We start from the raw sequence: 22,716 nt of genomic DNA on the forward strand, positions 1-22,716 counted from the left end.
GGAAACTATTATAATTAAAGATTCTCACATGAATTGATCATAATTATTATTTGCTAATTATTAATGATACCAACTTTAACAATCAACAACATTGGAAAATGTTACGAATAATAGATTATTTTGAAGTGAATCGTTTAATTTAGAAGGATATAGGATTTTTTTAAATTTGCTGATTTATTTTGTGGGGGCCATTAATATTTTCAGCCCCTTCTATTTGTGGGGAGAGAGGGGCTCCTCATTTCGCCTTAAGAACTGAATTTTAATTTTATTTATCTGAGAAAATATTTCAATGAAGGTAATAGATTCGTATGTGAAAGCAATCTAATCTTTATTTTAATCCACTAGTGTTGGTCTGGCATTGACAGAGGGATTATTGTGGCATGTGCCCTGTTATGTTCAGAATTATATATATATTTTTTTTGGCATTGGCTTCCGCCATACAGCCAGCATCGTCTAGGTTCGATACTCCAGTATCGAAGCTTCAAAATGGACGTATAAAAATTAATTAGTGCTGTCTTTACTCATTATTTTTTGTTATTATTTTATTATTTACTTTTAAACAATATTTTGTTTTTTAAATCGTGCTTACATTTATTTTCATGTGTATTTATTTGTTTTTTCTCAGCGAAACCATTACTTACCTAAGAGTAATCAGTAGTTTTTCTTCTATGGTTATAGGATTTCCATGACAATTTTTCCGTTTTCTTAATTTTGACCCTTATTTTTTCTAAAATATAGTCGAAAGTGGGTGGATCCATCCTCACATATTCAAAAAACGATCTGGGTAATTTCTAAGTTTTTTTTTTTTTTTTGGCATTGGCTTCCGCCATACAGCCAGCATCGTCTAGGTGCTTATCATTAGAATATCACTCACTCTCCATTCTTACTTATACTCGTAAATACATTCGCTTCACACATTCATCATTCTACTATATACTGCTATTTACATAAACTACTGCTAATGGATGGAGCAGCACTCTGTGCTCCTGCCATCCTTATAGCTTAACCAAAATTAAAATCACGTAATCCTTCTCTAATCATTTTCTTCCATTCATTCTAATCGGCTATAGATTTTAAATACATTCATATTTCATTGCTAGCTCTGCTATCGACTTAAGCACATAAATGTTGGTGGAGAATATAATGTCTTCGTAGCGAAATGGTGCATCTAAATACCTGTATATATCGTCAAACATTCGTTTCCTTTCTACCACATAACGTGGACATATCATTATTACATGTTTGAAATTCCGTAGATACGATCCGCACACCGCGTGGTTCGCTCTCAGCCTGCTTATTGTCGTAACAACCCATTTATTAGTGACAGTTCCCTTAAACCATGGTTGTCTAGGTAACTGATCTGCCATAGTTTTATAGAATTTACCTTTATCACCATTATTGTAATCTGTCTGCCATTTTTGTAGTGCTGCTTTTGCAATTATACCCTTGATATCGGTGTGTGGTAATTTATAATTAGCCATTTCCCCACTATTGGTGGCTTCCTTTACAAGTGTATCAACAATTTCATTCTCTTTTATACCACAATGACCCCTTACCCACAAAAAATTAATGCAGACTCCCTTCTCTTGAAAAATGGCAATAGTTTCTACAATCTCTGCGATAATGTGATTCATTCCTGCAGACTGGTTGTGTATATGTGATAATTTACACAACGCACTCTGGCTGTCACTAATAATGGTATATTTTTTCTCCGACAACGAATAAATATATTTTAAAGCCGTTAAAATAGCAATTAGCTCCGCTGTATAGATGGACGCCTCATCTTCTAATTTAATTATCGTAAAATAGTTCCGAACCGGATCATACACAGCACTTCCGACTTTATTATTGATTTTGGACCCATCTGTAAATAAACGATATGAGCCCGGATAATGGGAAGAAATGTAATCTTCGAAGGCCGCGGTTCTCATCTTTTCCGGTACCTTTATCAAGTCGAAGGAAGTGTTAACACTTAATTCGCTCAATAAATGTTCGTATTTTAAGTTGTACACATCTAACTTATTATTCGAATATACCTTATCTCTAAAGGTAGAGATTCTAATAAAACTTTCTGTGCAAATGGGGCCTTTCTTTTTTGTCCAATATTTGTGAGTGAGGACTTCGGTATTTAATTGGCTTATTTTATTATAAATTATCCGGTTCGTGGCTAATTTTTTTAAGACATATCGATCGGACAGTACTTCTATACTATAAGCGAGTGGTAATTCGCCAGCCTCTGCGTACATTACGTCCACAGGTGTGCTGTTCAAGAATCCGAGACATTCGATTTTGATTTCAAAAATATGTATTTCCGGTAAACTATCAAAATAAGAAAATCTCCAAAGTAAAAAGTAAATATAATAATGGTGATAAAGGGAGATTCTATAAAACTATGTCAGATCAGTTACCTAGATAAGCTTGGTTTAAGGGGAACTGTCACTAATAAATGGGTTGTTTACGACAATAAGCAGGCTGAGAGCGAACCAAGCGGTGTGCGGATCGTATCTACACAGGATCAACAAAAGGTCCTTTTTGCGTTGAATGCAATGAGGAGGAGGATTTCAAACATATAATAATGATATGTCCACGTTATGTGGTAGAAAGGAAACGAATGTTTGACGATATATACAGGTATTTAGATGCACCATTTCGCTACGAAGACATAATATTCTCCACCCAACATTTATGTGCTTAAGTCTATAGCAGAGCTAGCAATGAAATACGAATGTATTTAAAAGTTATAGAATGAATGCAAGGAAATGATTTCAGAAGGATTACGTGATATTAATTTCGGTTAAGCTATAAGGATGGCAGGAATATAGAGTACTGATCCATCCATTAGTTGTAGTATATGTAAATAGTTGTGTATAGTAGAGGGATGAATGTGTGAAGCGAATGTATTTATAAGTAAGATTGGAGAGTGAGTGATATTCTAGTGATAAGCACCTAGACGATGCTGGCTGTATGGTGGAAGCCAATGGCAAAAAAAAAAAGTCTACAGTAAATTACAAGAAATATTTAAGAGAAAGAAAATGTTAATTAAAAAATTTTTAACAATTTAGGTACTAGTTAATGGAATCGTAAACAAATCGTGAAGGCACTCATGCCCTTCTTTTAATCCAAATATTTTATTGGGTTGTTCGGAAAATAATGCAGGATTTTATGTTTTCTTTAAAATACCCCCCCAAATAGTAAACTGTTTATGTTTGTTGGACTTTTGACTTTTATAAATGTAAACACTTATTAATCCTCTTTCAAACAAAAATGTTTGTTTACCTCTGTAACATTTTGCTACTTGGTAATAATTCAGTCTTTACTAAGAAGTCAAAGCGTGATTTTCGCATATTTTGTTTTACGAGTTCAAACTCGGCCGGAACGGAGCTCAAAGGGCCAGAAATATCAACGATGTCTGGGGGCGAAGGCAATATACATAAGTGAGTGCACTGTTCAACGGTGGTTCCAGAGATTTCGAGAGGGAGACTTGAGCTTTGAAGGCAAAGAAGGCCGTGGAAGAAGTTTTGCCGTTGATGACGATGTTCTCCGAGCTTTGGTGGAAGGAAATCCCAGAACAACTGTTCCGAGAACTGGCAGGGAAACTCGAAGTCAGCAAATCAACCGTCCGATGACCATCTCAAGGGAAGGTGAAAAAGCTTGAAAGTTGGGTTCCTCACACATTAAACGACCGCCCAAAAAAGATCATCGGTATGAAATTTGTGCTACACTTCTTCGCCAAAACAATAGCGATCCTTTTCTGTCCAGAATTGTGACTTGCGATGAAAAGTGGATCCTCTACGACAACAGTAGACGCTCTGGACAGTGGCTTGACAAAGGAGAAGCAGCACGACATTTTCCAAAGCCCCCAAAAGGTGATGCTTACTGTTTTTGGTGGGCTTCATTTGGTCTGATTCATTACAGCTTCTTGAATCCTGGCGAAACCATCAATGTTGAATCGTATTTTGTAACCAAATTGACGTAATGCATCAGAAATTGGCAATAATGAAGCCATCTTTAGTCAGTCGAAAGGGGCCCCATTCTGTTGCACGACAACGCTCGGCCACCATATCACACGTTTGACTACTCCACAAATTGTTGGAGCTTGGCTATGACACTCTGCCACACCCGTCCTACTCACCGGAGACCTCTCGCCTATTGATTACCATTTTTTTTTTAGACACCTGGACGGCTATTTACAAAATAAAACATTTATTGACGAAAGAACATTAGAAAATGCATTTTCTGAATGTATAAATTCTAAGGATTCCAAATTCTATACAGAGGGTATGGGAAAGTTACCCACACGTTGACAGAATGTATACATAGTAATGGAGAATATTTTGATTAATAAAAAAACAGTTATAAATCATTAATTTTTATTTTTTCTCTTTTAAAACCATAATCCTGAATTATTTTCTGGACAACCCTATATAACATTACAATGACGAACTTTTTAAAAACGTTTAGTTTCCACAAGTAAATATGGTTTCCAAGAAGTGTAGATTGGTCAACATTCTCAAACGCCCCATTAACACATGAAAACAAAGCTTACAACGCTACATATGCTTAAGTCAAAAAACAATTTAAAAAAATAGACGTGTAGGACGGCAATCAATTAAGAAAGATGAAAGTAAATCGACGCAGCTATTTTAAAAAAAAAATCTATTTAGTAAAGTATGCATCGACTTCACCGATTCTGGCTTAATTCCAGATCTTGTAAATTTACTTTCATAAAGGTCACGAATTTTGGTAATTAAAAATCTATTAATCTTAATTAGGTACATTAATTTACTTAAATAATTATTCTTTTTAATACAATACAAAGACAATACAAACAAAGAATTGAAAACAAGATGAACATATTGTAATAAATTTACGCATGCGTTGGCCAGATGTTAATTGAGGTCACATTCGTTATTAATTTATTAGCAACCATATGTCGTCACTTCGGGCATTCAAATTATTAGTTATTGTATTAATTATAGAAGATTTATTTAAATTATTATTTAAAAAATGTCAATCTGTTTGGATTTTAATAGTAAAGTTCAACTTTAACGTAGGCACAACAATTTACCAAAAGTTATAAAAAATGAACGTAGTGTAGAATACGATAAAATCGTATATTTTCCGATTGTTAGTCGTGCCACATATATTCTCAAATCAATTCATGGAAACCTTTTTATCTAAATACTATAGTGATTACTATACGTTTGTATATATATATATATATATATTTGTATATATATATATATATATATATATATATATATATATATATACGAGGGTCGTTTGAAAAGTCCGTGCAAAAATAAAAACTACTTAATTTTTTGGAGTAAACCTTTTTTATTTTTCAACATAGTCTCCTTTTAGGCTTATACACTTCGTCCAACGCTGCTCTAGTTTGTTGATCCCTTCCGAATAATAGGATTTGTCCAAGTCTGAAAAATAGCCATTCGTTTCTGCAATCACCTCCTCGTTTGAATAAAATCTTTTTCCCGCCAGCCATTTCTTCATATTGGGGAACAAATAGTAGTCCGAGGGAGCCAAGTCTGGAGAATAGGGGGGATGAGAAACGAGTTGGAACCCTATTTCCATTAATTTTGCGACCACAACTGCTGAGGTGTGAGCTGGTGCGTTATCGTGATGGAAAAGGACTTTTTTGTGGGCCAATCGTGGGCGTTTTTCTTGCAGCTCGGTTTTCAAACGGTCCAATAACGATGAATAATATGCACCTGTAATAGTTTTACGCTTTTCCAGATAGTCGATGAGGATTATTCCTTGCGAATCCCAAAAGACAGTCGCCATAATCTTTGCGGCCGAAGGAACGGTCTTCGCCTTTTTTGGCGCAGATTCCCCCTTGGTAACCCATTGTTTAGATTGTTCTTTGGTCTCAGGAGTGTAGTGATGTATCCATGTTTCATCCACAGTGACGAAACGACGCTTAAAGTCCTGCGGATTCTTCTGGAACAGCTGCAAACCGTCCTTGCAACACTTCACACGATTTCATTTTTGGTCAAGCGTGAGCAATCGCGGCACCCATCTTGCGGATAGCTTTGTCATGTCCAAATGTTGATGCAAAATATTATGTACCCGTTCATTCGAGATGCCCACAGCACTAGCAATCTCACGCACCTTCACTCTTCTGTCATCCATCACCATATCATGGATTTTATCAATGATTTCTGGAGTAGTAACCTCAACAGGGCGTCCAGAACGTTCAGCGTCACTTGTGCCCATATGGCCACTCCGAAAATTTTGAAACCACTTATAAACTGTTCTAATCGAAGGTGCAGAGTCACCATAATGTTTATCAAGCTTCTCTTTAGTCTGCTGAGGCGTTTTGCCTTTCATAAAGTAGTGTTTAATCAACACACGAAATTCTTTTTCGTCCATTTTTTGAAAATCACTCGACTTCCTCGATTCAAACGAATGCCAAACACAAAGAAATAGACCGATCTGGCTGAAACTTGGTGTGTGTTCTTCCAAGAGATGCTACTAACTAAACATAACCTCGATACGCGCCAGTAGTGCTATCTCTCTGACTTTGCACGGACTTTTCAAACGACCCTCGTATTCGATCTATCACGATATATTGTCAGAAGATATCGATTAAATAAGGAACTTGTTTTACGCAGCAATAAAAGCGTCAAAATCAATTGTGATTAATATTATTAAATGAAGATTACTGATTCAAGTTGAGGCTATTAAAATAGTGATGCCACTGTTTACTCATTCGTAGAGAATAATTATTTAAAAAAACTACTAAATAAGTAGGTATGTTATTAAAATAAAGGCGGCAGATGGTACCAAATTTTGTAAGAAATTAGTATAATGAAGGGTGATGATTTGGTGATAAGGCAGGAGATGATGTCATCAACGATATCATCAATTTGTTTAATGAGTGAGGTATTATTACAAGACTTAATCATGATAATGAAAATAGTATAGCTATATCCGATTTAATATCAATTAGTATGTATATTGTATTTTTTGTAATACATATATTTATTTAGTAAGCTGTTTCCGTCATTATGTGCTATGTTTACTCGCTACAGTACAAACAACTTCGAAATAAACAATTAATAATCTACCTAACCTTACTGGCATGCTAGATAAAAAGCATGTTTGATCAACTTTAAAGAAGAAACTCTCCGAGTAAAAGCCATGCAACTTGAAATTTTTGGAACAAAAATAAGCTTTAATATTGTTGTTTTAAACGAACATTTTTGCAAACTGCTAACTCTCATATTGTACAAATGTTAGCGGCATTTAACAATCGTTATCATAAATATTTTTGCAGATTTTTTGTTTTAATTTTTGATTTTAAAAACAGTTTAAAAACAACTGTGGAGCAGCAGATTCTGATATCCATCTAGCCAGAGCTGGTGTTCCTCAGGGCAGTGTCCTAGGTCCTCTTCTTTACTCCTTATATACAGCAGACATACCTCAACATCCAAATACCATTCTTTCCACCTTTGCTGACGATACTGCAATCTTATCTCCTCATTCCCATCCTCTTATCGCTACACGAGCTCTACAAACACACATCATCCACTTACAGGGCTGGTTTTTCAAATGGCGAATCAAAACTAACGTTACCAAATCAAAATTTATAATATTTACTCTCAGACGGAAAATCCTACCTCCCATCATCTTGAACCAAACTCCTATACCAACTGTGTACAAAGTACGCTACCTTGGACTGCATCTAGACAAACGGTTGACATGGATTACCCATACTATACTGAAAAGACAAAGAAACTAACCAACGCTACGAACTTCTCGGCCAGACTACTTGACAAACGTTCGAAACTTAAACTACATAACAAAAGACTCTTATATCTACTGTTACTGCGACCTATTTGGTCATACGGCATCGAAGTATGGGGATCGACTAAGCGTTCCAACTCACTACGCCTCCTGACATTACAGTCAAAAATACTTCGAAAACTTCTTAACGCTCTATTCTATATTTCTAACCTCACCATCCATAATGACCTCCAAAATCCCTTTCATTACAGATCTTGCTAACACTCGTTTTCTCAGATTTCACTCCTCTACAGCAGCTCATCCTAACCCTCTCATAGAACACCTATCTTCCTCCACATTACCAGAGTAATCCTCTAAGGAGATTGAAAAGAAGATGGCCTCGTGATCTACTCTTATCGTGAGAGCAAAGCACGTTACTGGAGTGACACCACTGGGTGCCTTCTCCACTCATGATTTTCTTTTATTTTTTTATCAGGAAGTTACACGATAGATACGTTCCCAAAAAATTCATGTAAAAAGAGAATTAGGTGTACTTTATACGGTTTAATTAGTAGATTAATACTTTTACATCGTAAAATTTTACAGTGCCTACATTCAAACACTAAAAACTAACAACAACAGACTTTTCAAGTCGTAGTGTAACTTTACAATCAATGCCGTCACAAATCTAAATCTAAATTTAGGGTTCATTTTGCCTCAGTATCAAGTATAAACTAAACTTGATTATCTGGGCGGGAAAAAGAAAAAGTAATATCTATGATTTTGGGCGGGTTTTATGTCAAATTAGGTGCCGAGGTCGAAGACGACTAGCTAAAGATAAACCATCAAATAAAATCGATGCCCAGCAAATCAAACGCAAAAACCACAAAAACTTCTCAGCTTTTCGGACTAGCTTCTAACCACTTGGCTATAATGAAGTCATCTTTGCAGTTAATGTACTAGGATTAGAAAAGATATTTAGAAACCTTTCGCAATTTAACCTCAATTTTCTGATGGATTGATTGACTTTTGCTGACAAATTGGTCTTTTCAGTTCAAAGCATACTTCTTAGCTTTATTTTTACATCAACGTATAAAAGACATAACTCATGACGAATGAGTTTAGCATCTAAAGCTAAATATGCGGAAGTAATCAAAAACTGCAATGTATGAAGGACGTACAATATGCACGCAATTGGTTTTGAAAATGTCAAGTATTCTTAATTTTTTAACCGATAAACTGTCAAGGTAACCGGTAACCAAAGTTAACAAAAAAATGAACTCAAAAAAGCAATGCACATTTTCAATATATCGTATTATTATTTTAGTTTAGTTTTTTAAAGTTACGCCTATTTTTTTCTGACGAACTTAACGTGAAACTAACTCTGTCGTGTAGATATCGAAGAAGGATTATAAGCATTTTTACAGTAAATTTCTCGTAAACTACGTAAAAAGTAAAATGGAAGGTCAAGACGGGTAATCGGACCAATCACAGTCCAACAATACATCTAAACATACCGGGTTTAGTAACATTCAGCGCCTTATTATTAAAACAAAGTCTACAGATTTTTGTTCAGTACGCGGTTTGTATAAAAGTTATTTACAAAGATTTTACTGTCCAGGTTATTATACAAGTTCATATTTTAATTCTTTTAGAATAGTCGCCCCGAATGAGAGGCTAAGGTAAAACTGTTCACAGTTCGGACTTCTCCAAATATTTGTTACGAATAATGCAATGTACAATGTAAAATGAAAAATTTTATTTACTAAATGGCTACAAATGGAGCTCTGATAAGCATGTTAAAAACCCATCATTTCACAAAAATTCACTTATATTGCAATTAATCCACAGAACCAAAGAATAATTACACATAGTAGTTTATAAAAATTTCAAAAAAAAATTATAGGATTAGCTCATCCGTTAAACTATAGATTCCCAAGCGAATATTTCGGCTTAAATTCGATTCGCCTGCACTTAGGTTTTATTTTCTGACAATATGCCAACTGTCTGGTATTAGACCCGTGATGGTGAACCTATGACAAGCGAACTCAGTTCGCTTAAATTTAGAGAATATAACGATTTATAGAGAACTTCCGATAAATTACTTGAACTAAAATTGCAATCTTTCTCCTAAAAAAATATTGTTCTCTTATACACTTTGTTTTCCTCGGTTATAAGCTATAGTTCTTTTGTTTATAGATCCATAAATTTAGAAGATATAAAGGGTTAAAAATTTTGTGGGTCATGACATCCCACAAAATTGCGCTCGTTCTATATCTCCCATTGTGAACAACATATTCGTATGATATTTTGTTCTCTTATACACTTTGTTTTCCTCGGTTATAAGCTATAGTTCTTTTGTTTATAGATCCATAAATTTAGAAGATATAAAGGGTTGCAAATTTTTTGGGTCATGACATCCCACAAAATTGCGCTCGTTCTATATCTCCCATTGTGAACAACACATTTGTATGAAATTTTGTTCTCTTATACACTTTGTTTTCCTCGGTTATAAGCTATAGTTCTTTTGTGTACAGCTCCATAAATTTAGAAGATATAAAATGTTGAAAATTTTTTGGGTCATGACATCCCACAAAATTGTGCTCGTTCTATATCTCCCATTGTGAACAACACATTTGTATGAAATTTTGTTCTCTTATACACTTTGTTTTCCTCGGTTATAAGCTATAGTTCTTTTGTTTATAGATCCATAAATTTAGAAGATATAAAGGGTTGAAAATCTTTTGGGTCATGACATCCCACAAAATTGCGCTCGTTCTATATCTCCCATTGTGAACAACACATTTGTATGAAATTTTGTTCTCTTATACACTTTGTTTTCCTCGGTTATAAGCTATAGTTCTTTTGTTTATAGATCCATAAATTTAGAAGATATAAAGGGTTGAAAATTTTTTGGGTCATGCCATCCCACAAAATTGCGCTCGTTCTATATCTCCCATTGTGAACAACATATTCGTATGAAATTTTGTTCTCTTATACACTTTGTTTTCCTCGGTTATAAGCTATAGTTCTTTTGTTTATAGATCCATAAATTTAGAAGATATAAAGGGTTGAACATTTTTTGGGTCATGCCATCCCACAAAATTGCGCTCGTTCTATATCTCCCATTGTGAACAACATATTCGTATGAAATTTTGTTCTCTTATACACTTTGTTTTCCTCGGTTATAAGCTATAGTTCTTTTGTTTATAGATCCATAAATTTAGAAGATATGAAGGGTTGAAAATCTTTTGGGTCATGACATCCCACAAAATTGCGCTCGTTCTATATCTCCCATTGCGAACAACACATTCGCATGAAATTTTGTTCTCTTATACACTTTGTTTTCCTCGGTTATAAGCTATAGTTCTTTTGTGTACAGCTCCATAAATTTAGAAGATATAAAATGTTGAAAATTTTTTGGGTCATGACATCCCACAAAATTGCGCTCGTTCTATATCTCCCATTGTGAACAACACATTTGTATGAAATTTTGTTCTCTTATACACTTTGTTTTCCTCGGTTATAAGCTATAGTTCTTTTGTGTACAGCTCCATAAATTTAGAAGATATAAAATGTTGAAAATCTTTTGGGTCATGACATCCCACAAAATTGCGCTCGTTCTATATCTCCCATTGTGAACAACACATTTGTATGAAATTTTGTTCTCTTATACACTTTGTTTTCCTCGGTTATAAGCTATAGTTCTTTTGTTTATAGATCCATAAATTTAGAAGATATAAAGGGTTGAAAATTTTTTGGGTCATGACATCCCACAAAATTGCGCTCGTTCTATATCTCCCATTGTGAACAACACATTTGTATGAAATTTTGTTCTCTTATACACTTTGTTTTCCTCGGTTATAAGCTATAGTTCTTTTGTGTACAGCTCCATAAATTTAGAAGATATAAAATGTTGAAAATCTTTTGGGTCATGACATCCCACAAAATTGCGCTCGTTCTATATCTCCCATTGTGAACAACACATTTGTATGAAATTTTGTTCTCTTATACACTTTGTTTTCCTCGGTTATAAGCTATAGTTCTTTTGTTTATAGATCCATAAATTTAGAAGATATAAAGGGTTGAAAATTTTTTGGGTCATGCCATCCCACAAAATTGCGCTCGTTCTATATCTCCCATTGTGAACAACATATTCGTATGAAATTTTGTTCTCTTATACACTTTGTTTTCCTCGGTTATAAGCTATAGTTCTTTTGTTTATAGATCCATAAATTTAGAAGATATAAAGGGTTGAAAATCTTTTGGGTCATGACATCCCACAAAATTGCGCTCGTTCTATATCTCCCATTGCGAACAACCCATTCGCATGAAATTTTGTTCTCTTATACACTTTGTTTTCCTCGGTTATAAGCTATAGTTCTTTTGTGTACAGCTCCATAAATTTAGAAGATATAAAATGTTGAAAATCTTTTGGGTCATGACATCCCACAAAATTGCGCTCGTTCTATATCTCCCATTGTGAACAACACATTTGTATGAAATTTTGTTCTCTTATACACTTTGTTTTCCTCGGTTATAAGCTATAGTTCTTTTGTTTATAGATCCATAAATTTAGAAGATATAAAGGGTTGAAAATTTTTTGGGTCATGCCATCCCACAAAATTGCGCTCGTTCTATATCTCCCATTGTGAACAACACATTTGTATGAAATTTTGTTCTCTTATACACTTTGTTTTCCTCGATTATAAGCTATAGTTCTTTTGTTTATAGATCCATAAATTTAGAAGATATAAAGGGTTGAAAATTTTTGGGTCGTGTTAAACTTCGTCTATTTTCTTTTTATTTCAGTACATCGTGAGCCACATGAAATTACCTTGGGTGCCGCCAATTTGTTTACTTTGTTGATTAAGCTGCCATTTGAAGAAGTTTTTCTTTTAGTTAGGCCACTGCCTATATGAAACTTTTTAAACAGTTTTGTCTGAAATTATTAGCGCACAGTAAATCATCTAAGATGACATCCTAAATTAATAAAAAAGATTAAGGATGAAACATATATGTAGCTGTTTATTTCCTCACTAACCATGGATGGTTTCGACGGCTAGGTGTTAAACATACTTCCCGGTGAAATTGTAAAGATTGTTACGAGAAGTGAGTTTCATCATGATACGGCAATAATGACCAAAGAAGTTGTTGCGCCAAAAAGAAAATAATAATAATATTGGATAAATGGGAAATAAGATGCACACTAAGTAGCATATCCTATCTATATGTGTATGCGACAACTGTACATTTAACGTGTGAGAAGTTGTTTACATCTAAGCCGAGCGTGTGTCTCGAGAATATATTTATTGTATTGGAGAATTTATAAACTGGCCAACTTTATCTATATTAAAGTGATATATGTAGAAATAAAGTAGAGTTCTCGCCATTAAGTTGGAAGTGGTGACCTTCTGGCCGTAAGAGCCAGTCACAGTACAGTATAGATAGTACTGGCGCGCGCGCGATAGACTGTCTTGTCTGTCTCCAAGATGTGGATATAAATCTCTGTGCACATTCTGCTGAAGTAGGAGTTCTGCTCCTGAAACAAGTCCTCTAGATCTTAGTCCATCGGCAACCCTCTCTCTTCATCCGCCTTTTTCTCACTGACTCCTACAAATGTGTTAAGAAGTTTCATTTTCTTCAGCTCTTATCTCTAAAAGTTTAGAAGTAAGAATAAAAACAGTGTTAATGGTAGAAAGAAATCATATTTAACAAGCTAATAACTTCATTTCAATTTTTATTGTCTTTTAACAAAATAATAAATGGTCATTACTTTGTTGGTAAACTACTTCACTGTTATGCCAATAAATATGATTTGATAACAATATTCTTTCTAGCTGCTCTGGAAGCAAGCATTCATTTACATTCTCAGTTTTTGAAGCAAATGAAGTTCTTATGAAGCGCCAGCTAAATACAGTCGAGCCTCCCATAAAGGACACTCCCACTAGCGACCACCTCCATTTACGGACAGTTTTTGGATTTCCCCGTTTTACCCCTATTCACTTTCTACATAAAAGAACCTCCGTCTAACGGACACTCTACTTAACGACCGGCGGACATTGATTTTCAGGGAACGGATTATATGTTTCACCTCCCACCAACGACCACCTTATTATTAAAAGTTCGTTTGACACGGTGATAAAAATAATTATCCCCTCTCAAGTTTTTTGTTTTTCTTCTGGTTTTTCCTAAAGTTTCCTATATAAGCTCCATACATCTTGTACCATTTTAATCATTTTTCAATATTACTTTGGACGAACAATATCATTTTTTCCGATATGTCTCTCAAACGAAAGTGGTTAACTCTAGAAGAGAAAATAAATGTGTGGGAAGATTTTGCAAAAACCAAATCGAGCCATCGTCAACTTGCCGAAAGGTTTGTTCTATTTTTCTAATAATGATAGTTTTATGTATTAGTTTTTTGATAAATGTTTTGACTAATTAAGTAAAATTTGATGCATATCATATAGCTAAATAATTATGCAATTATGTACGTTTTTAAATCTATTAATAAACAATTTTTAAATAGATGTTTGGGAAAAAAACCCATATTTTTTCATTATGAAACTTGCCTAGCTCCTCTTAACGGCCACCTCCAAATAGCGGCCACTTTGCTTTCACCCACCAGTGTCCGTTATTGAGAGGTTCGACTGTATATATATTTTTTTGTTGAATTACTTAGATTTTATTGAACAACAGCTTGCTTAAAATATTCGGAAAATGAAGGTATGGATAAGAGAAGAAGTAGCCGTCACGTGATCAACTAGGTGGTGAAATGTAGTTCCGGATCTAAAATTATGACTATGATCTATGGCATATCTATGAACATTCCGAATATTTATTAGGAAATTAGAGAAACAAATTAATCAATCAAGATAATGGAAAGAGATATTTTATTAATGTTACGTTACTCCCTGAGTTTTTCAGAAAATCCCTTGGAGAAGAAACTGATTTTGAAACAAAAAATTAATTTGGGAGATCCTTATTCTTCTTCTTCTTAATATGGAGGATATCTTTGTGGGCATTTGGAGGAGCTGCCAGCGGCGTGATGATTCCTGTCTTTGACTCACGAAAATGAAATAATATTTAAGAAATTTAACGACAGGAGTGTCTGGAAGAAAACTATGCCAAACATCGAGGAAATGAGATAGTGGCCAAATAGTAGCTGCAAAAAGTGCAACAAGTCTGAACGCTTGTGCATAGTGAAAGTGTTACAGAAATTACTACAAAAGTTTAATCAACATTCTGCCACTACATTTTGTTTAAAAAAAAGAATGTTTAGTTTTTTATTGTTCTGCTTGTAGAACTAGTTTGATTAACAAAGCTAACATTTTATTTTTATATAAACACTTGATTAAACTATTGACAGCGAACGCCATTGTCTATATTATTATTGGACGAATAAAATACAACTTTAATATCTTTGAATAAAACAGTTAAAGCAATCAATTCAATACAGCGCGCCTGGTCATGCCAAAACACTCTTTGTCTCTGACGGAGAACGAAAATAATCTTGAATTCCAAAGCAATCAAGACAAAATCCAAGCCCTGATTTCGTAAATCTTACTATTAGATAAAGGTCCTACTTATTGAATTGAGTTCTTCTGCATCTTCTTTATTGATTAAAATGAAGTTAGCTATTGATGATTAGGGCATTGCAGCTCAGCCTTATAATATTTGGCTCTCTAAATTTGACTGGACGCCAAAAATAAGGTTTCATATCCCTCTCGGCACTGATTAGACTAAAGAATTGGAATGACGATTCAAAAAAAAGTTATTAACGAATGATTCTCAAATAATTCTTGCACTTATTAAACTCAGTAAGAAGTAATATTGAGATTGGGTTAAATTTTAAATTTGCTTAAATTTAAATGTTGAAAAGACTATTCGACAAACGATCAAAACTGACGAACAAACGAACACTATATACCGCCCTACATGCCCCAATATGAAATACAACTCTACGGAAGCGCCAAAAAATCGTACATCAACCGACTTCAAACCTTACAATCAAAAATTCTAAGAACAATAGTTAACGCTCCCTTCTACGTCTCCAATCATACTATACACTCTGATCTAAATATTCCTCTCGTTACTGAAATAGCCCAATCTCGATACGCAAAACTCCACTCAAATCTAAACAGTCACTACAACCCTCTGATCCACAACATGTCCACTACAAGCACTTCCTTCAAATCCACAGCGCAGACTGAAGCGGCAGTGGCCACGCGACCATCTCAACATTTAACGCCGACCTCCTAGGATGGTTGCTGGGTAAGCTTGCCAACGTGGCGAACTAACGGCTTCCATCAATGGATTAAGTATGCAACCAGAATTTCATATATGGAGACCACTGGCTAACCAGAAGAGACATCCCACTGAAAAGTCTTTTGTAGTTCGTAAAGATTCTTTTATTTGAAAATGATACCATTAAAGTAAAACTGTATAAAAATTATGTCAGCTTCTTTATATTCAAATCGCAAGTATCAAGAGGATTTAATTACGCTAACTGGGGTCCAAGAGAGTCGTGTGAGTGGTCACGTGACTTTTTTAAATTTAAAATACGCTGTACACGAGTTATTTACAATTGCGCTCAAGAAAATGCTACACAACTTAGGATTCTGCACTTAATTCTTTCGAGCTTTGGAAATTTTAACACGTGATTTAAAAAATCTGGAGATTCAAATTATGAGAAATTAAACAAAAATATAAAAATTAAATATTTCTATTTGAGCAAAATATGTTTATACTTTTACACATCAAATTTGAATTCAAAGCACACTTAGTCTCGCAGAACGGATTGTTCAAGCAACAATATAATAGACTCTGGCCAATTATTTTGACTAACCAGGAACCTATGCTTGTATCTTCTTTAGCATTTACTTTAATTGAACTCAGTACCATTATTTCTTATTGTTTGGTCCTTTAATTAACAAAAATATATCCTCTTTGTTTATGATGTGAGAAGTTTGAATCTTGCGTGCCTCAAGAAATTCGTGTTTGAAAAATTATTAGTTGCAGATTCCCTTGAGTTTTATTGCATTTATAGTTGTTTAATTATGCCCATCGTTATAGTTAGTTTTACTCTTATATTTTAATAATCTAGGAGTAAAATGCACGGTTCTTCACCAACAATAGTTCTGCAACGTTAATTCTAATCTATTATTTAAAGTTCTAAGCCAGAGGTTTTCAAACTTATTTCGTCTATCGCCCCACTTTGAGAGAATCAATTATTTTCTAGAGCGTCCTAAAATTTTTATCTTTACCACATCTTAAAAATTAAAATCGCAATCATTACTTTAATTGCCGTATGAGTCTTAATCCTGTTTCTGAGTTCGAACTTACATTTTAAATGTGACTCTTCTAATGAGAGCAATAAAACTCTAATTTAGAAATAATATTTAGAAAAACTTTCATTCAAATTAAAACAAACATTTCAATTTAAATTTTAAAACTAATCTAATGTGAAGGATGAATCCGATGATTTTTAACCAGTTTAGTTAATATCAGGCTCGAATTTACCCCAAAAAAAACAGCCGTAAATCACCGCGTTCGGTAACATACAAACGATTTCTCTTTCTAGTTAGCAGCGTTCACAACAAATACGACGATGGTTATGCTATCACAGAAATCGTTGAACAATCGAACATAATCCAGGTTACTACTGCAGGATTGGCTTTTGCTGCCCAAAATTAACTAACAACAAATTATAATCGATGTAGTATAGTAAGGCAGGTTTTGATTTTAGTTTAAAATATTTTGGAAATCTGACCGCTACTATTTTGAAGGCCCTTCAGAAAAAAAAAAAAAAGCAATGACAAAGAGCAGAGATTGACGCAATAAGTTAGATCGTCGTATTCATTGGATACTGTTGACTTTCTATGCCCAACATATGCGATTTACCGTGAGAGCATTATAGAAATGGATTGGTAAATTCAAAGTAATTGAAAAAATTGCATTTAGTTACAATTGTCACTTCCAACATCCAGGTTTTTGCGGAAACCCGTCCAATCGGAAGTAAGTAATGAAAAAGAAATACCCAAAAACAATGAAGTCCACTACGTTAAATGTTTTAAAAAGTCAACAAATTTGAGGTAAGTAACATTTATGTTAATTAATTACTATTAAAATGCTGCATACAGAAGCTGAATTAGATAGAGCAGCATTAAAAGTCCCGTTCTTTACTCTATTCACCTATAATCTCTATGATCCTAATACCACATACGCAGATGATACATCTTTAAATTCCACCAATCGTAGATCTGTAAACAGGACGAAGAAACCCGCAACATGTCGCTCCTGCTTAGAACAGTGATTCAAGAAATGAGCTGTTCGCCCGAACATAAGTTTAGAAACATCATTTACACTTATTGTCACATTAATGTTTCTCAAGTCTGCTATAACCTAATAATCTCTACCAGTAGTCAACGTCGTCCCCTAACTTTGGCTTTACTTCTTAGGCAGAAGACTGTTTTGGGATCCCTCACAATAGACTTAAAAGAATAGAACTAAACTGACACTTAAGTTATTTTAAAAGACTACGATAGTTGTAAACTCATCCAAGATAAAATAGAAACGAGTAACATATTTTAAAATTCATCTGGACTAAAGGAATTGGGTTATGATGTTTAACCACCAAAACGCACGAATTTCCAAAGATTTCAATAACTACAATCTAAAATACTTCGTAAAAGCTCCTTTTCACGTACAAACCGATTTGTTAATATTCTTTTTTATCACCTATGTCGCCAAAACACGATAAAGGAAACTCCATTTTAGTCTGTACGAGACCAACTAGCAAATTCTCCCTAGTTAAGATTCCTGACCATCTTAACACTGTATTGCCAGTGCTCGAACTTAGTCAGTTATTACCAATGTGGAGTCATATTGACTCCATAATTTATTTTTATCTTTGTTTACATTGATTTCAATTTTAATAATAAAATTTGCATTAAAGGACGAGAAAGAATAGGAATTAAGAAGGAAAAAACAAATTTTGTCCACAAATCGGCTTTAACATTTCACGCAGTAGGAATTACCTTCAACTTAGGATCGCAGTAATTTCAGTATTTTCTAGAATCCTGATTGGACTGCCTTCTGATCAGGGACTTTTTCATTTTTTTAATTACATTCACTAGTTTTTCAATTACTGTGCGCTGTTGACACGGATCGGAAATTACCCAATTCGCTGCAAGTTTTTGCTACAATTCGGGCAGAAAATCAATTCTAGAAAGAGGCTTTTTTTTTTGTGCCTCGATACTTTCTATGAAAATTATTTAAATTTATCGAATAAGCATTTAGGCAATAATCTGCAGTCGTCAAGATAATAACAAGACTTATATTACCAACCAGGAGTCGAAATGACTCTAATGATTCAAGTAAACTAATCTGCAAAAAGAAACTAAGAATTCCACGGTCTTCAGCTCGTGACTATCGAATGGTGAGAGAGTGGGGATAGCTTATCTAAGAGCATTTCGGGATAGCTATGAGATGTGGGGAAACAGAGACCATTCCTATTTTTTTTGGAGTCAAATTGGACTCCGGATTGGCAATGCAGTGTTAAAAGACAGAGGCCCCATAATCTCCTCTCTTACGATTGTTACCACTGCTCCATTCGTTTCTCTCTTATTATTTACTTAGTTACAATGGTTATGCAAAATAGGTTAACACGCTGATCGTAGCACAAATAAATGAGAAAACAAAATAACATCTACAGGCTCTAATTGCATGATTTAAATATTAGAGAAAATTCTATCAAAAACTAAGCAAAGAGATTAAACTATAATTTTTTAAATTTATTACAATTTTTTGCAATTATATGGTATTAAAAGAATATGTATTATGCACATCATAAATATATCAACAGAAATTATATTCTGTGCAACAAATACAGTAATAAATATTGTTAATATTTTTTTTTTAATTCTGAAATAAACAAAATTAAAAGAGTTCTAGCGGAGGGTACCAGCTGGATAATCTTTAAGAAGTACAAGGTAATCAGAGTGGAAAGCAGTATATCTAGATCTATTTAGTGTATAATGACAACATATGTAGCTTTATATGTAATAATTTATTGTATATGACAACCTTATTATAGAAAAATATATCTTCGATTATACAACTTGTATAAGTTTGCACATAATTCTTATCTCTTTCTCCCTTCGCCTTTATAACAGGGCAACTTTTTTTCTTGTAAAATGAAATTCTTTTTTAACTTTAATAAACAAATTTACTTATTTTATGCTAGAAAAATGAAAAAAAATTAATTTACACATTAACCTGGACACCTTTTAGGTACATGCACGGTAAATAGCTGAACAAATTCAGAACTATCTAGTACACATGTTCTTTAAGTAACCTTTCGTATTCTATCAGTTTATGTAACAACATCAAGATTCTGTAAAACACGATCTGATTAAAATGGAAGGTGACTGATCTATAGGAATGTTTGCTTTTTGGTGGATTAAAAAATGCCGCAACTTCTTGTCTTAGAACTTGTTTTTTTAAAAAAAATAAATTCATTTAAGAATCACGCGACCAAATTAATTATTCTAGCACAAATACAAGCTTTGAAAGAGTTCCAAGGAATGAAACTCGAATATTGTCTCGAAGTTTTCTCATAATTCTCCACTTGATTCTCGAAAAGTTGAACCTCCATTCAGCCGCAAAGAAGTTAAGTGGAAAACTTAATAAATCAGTTTAAACTATAGAGCATGCTCTCTATTACTCTAAATTTCCTCAAAAGTGATTTTGGAGTACAATTTGTCGTAGAACGTTTGTTCTTCTTGATGTTGATATGTATAGTAGTGTCTACTCTAACAAGAGAACGTTCTCCGGAGCTTGGCAGTCTCCAACCGCTAATGCCTTCAGGGATTAACGAGAATTATATTTAAGAAAAATAAAATAAAGATCGCCAGGAAGGTAATCGCAACTAAGTGCGGTATTTGCTAGCAAAATTTTCCTGTAATGATGCCCTAAATTTCTAGAATTAAAATTGGTGCTTATTTCATTTATTCTTAAATTAAGAAATACATGAAAAAGAATAGATAAATTTACAAAAGCCACATAATCGTAAAATACTGACTTAAATGAATTCAGAGATTCCCTGTAATGAATTTTTACCAACTACCCGAAAAGGGAAATTCAATTTTGTTCGATAATAAAATGAAAAAAACAAAGTGTATTTAAGGAGTCAGAGAAGTGGGACTTGAATGTAAAATTCACCGTAAAAGCCGGGATTTATAAGTTTTCTCCTGAGTTTATGGTTAAAAGTGGTCCCACTTAATGGATGTTTTTATAAATATATTTGAGCGTTATGTCTTAAATTTATTATCAGTTTATATATTCATAAAGCAATTATTGATTTTATCTTCAATTTAAGCTTATCATAAGCTTAAATAACATCTAAATATTCATGCTAAAAAGTAGACGAGAGGAAAGAAAACATTTATTTAGTTTTAAAACCTTAAAGACATAAGATTCAAAATCATTGAAATCTTAGTAATGTTCTTAATGTTCTTTTAAGATTAGGTTTAAATTTTTTTTTAAAAAATACTGTTCCACAATTTGGCATTTAAATTTTTGTTTATCTTAAGAAGTTTGAAGTCTTTATTAACAAGCAATTAAACTTTTAGGTTCATTTAATGGATTTAGTGTATTATTAGAATCTTCACTAGTGAAAGATTTTTCAATAATGAAATTACTGAAAATGCATGATAGTAATCAGGCTGATCTATTTCGTCTCATGATACTTAACGTAATATTTTAAGTTAATTTCTGTTTGATTATTTACTATTCCTTAACAAGCTGATTCTGGCTTCAATAAATTTGGGAAATCTTAGAAAGAAGTTATGATAACGGATTTCGGGCACCGAGCTTTTTTTGTAGTATTCAATAAAATAATCCACAAATATAAAAGTAATTTTCACTATTGTAATTAAAATGTTAATATTGATTGAGCGTATTATACTAATTGTATTAAATGCTTTAATTTTAGAAGCTTCGAGTAATTTTGTATTTCTACAAATATCATTTGATAATCAACTTCTCGCATTTTCTTATTTTTAAAATGAGAATTTTAAATGGTTTGTAAATATATTACTCACCTGGTGGTTGGGTAACCGATGGTAATACAGGTAAAGTAGCGGGCACCGGTAAAGAATCCAACCGCCAATTGGTGACAACAGCATCCGAAGAGCCCGAAGAAGGTGGATTTGCAGGTTCTGGCGATGTACGGCACAAGGCGGACACAGAAAAATCGGATAATTTTTGTTGCTGCGGTGTAGAAGCTGTGCTTGAAATTAGCATGTTTTAAGATTTTTGTTTTCTGTCTCTCTTTCTATCGTAAAATCACTCGAGTGAACTAAGAGTTATTTATATCCGTAAAAAAAGGATTTTTCTTGATAAGGCTTTCAAAATTTAGTTAAAATATTTAAGGACTAAACAGTACATAATTTGAAATCTCGTGTAAAAAAAAGAAAAAAAAAAGAAAAAGCACACAAATAATCGATACATAAAACTCAGGTGCGACTCACAGGTAGCGTAGTGTAAGACTAACAAAGGCGCCACACCGATCATGCCCCCACTACTATCAACTTAGCAATATCTCCCCCTATCCCCACCTTCCTAATGTGGTTCAGGTAAACGAGATAAGGTGTACTCTGGATGATTGTTGGTGGACCTGCCTTCTCTTTAACACACCTACTGTTCACCTCACCATATCTCCTTTCCCCACTTCTTTTTCTGCACAGGATCTCCAACAAAGTAATCTTTGCTGTGTTCTGATTTGCATTTCTTTCAAACTGCTCTTCACAATATCAAAAACTAAATAGTTTTTACCTTCTCAGGCTGTCCATAATAGTAAACTAGCATATTTCAAAATAGTTTTGTTTTACGTCAATACTTTTTGTAAATGTAAAAATCTCTCTCTTTCATTATTTGTACGCATGAATCCCCAAAATTGCAGGCAGT

At 33.7% G+C, this 22,716-nt stretch overlaps 1 protein-coding gene across 2 annotated transcripts in view; it reads right to left on the reverse strand.

The window, feature by feature from the left end:
- LOC141461461 (paired box protein Pax-6-like) overlaps nucleotides 1-22,314 on the reverse strand; it is a 138,027-nt gene extending 115,713 nt beyond the window's left edge. For both annotated transcript variants that reach the window (XM_074142600.1, XM_074142599.1), the window contains exon 1: nucleotides 21,852-22,314. In XM_074142600.1, the coding sequence (XP_073998701.1) occupies nucleotides 21,852-22,053 (202 nt within the window). In that variant the 5' untranslated portion in view covers nucleotides 22,054-22,314. The remainder of the gene's footprint in view (nucleotides 1-21,851) is intronic.
- Nucleotides 22,315-22,716: the final 402 nt, after the last annotated feature.

The sequence above is a fragment of the Rhodnius prolixus genome, unplaced genomic scaffold, assembly GCF_049639745.1.
Source record: "Rhodnius prolixus isolate KJV_2025 unplaced genomic scaffold, Rpr scaffold_6, whole genome shotgun sequence".
NCBI lineage: Eukaryota > Metazoa > Arthropoda > Insecta > Hemiptera > Reduviidae > Rhodnius > Rhodnius prolixus.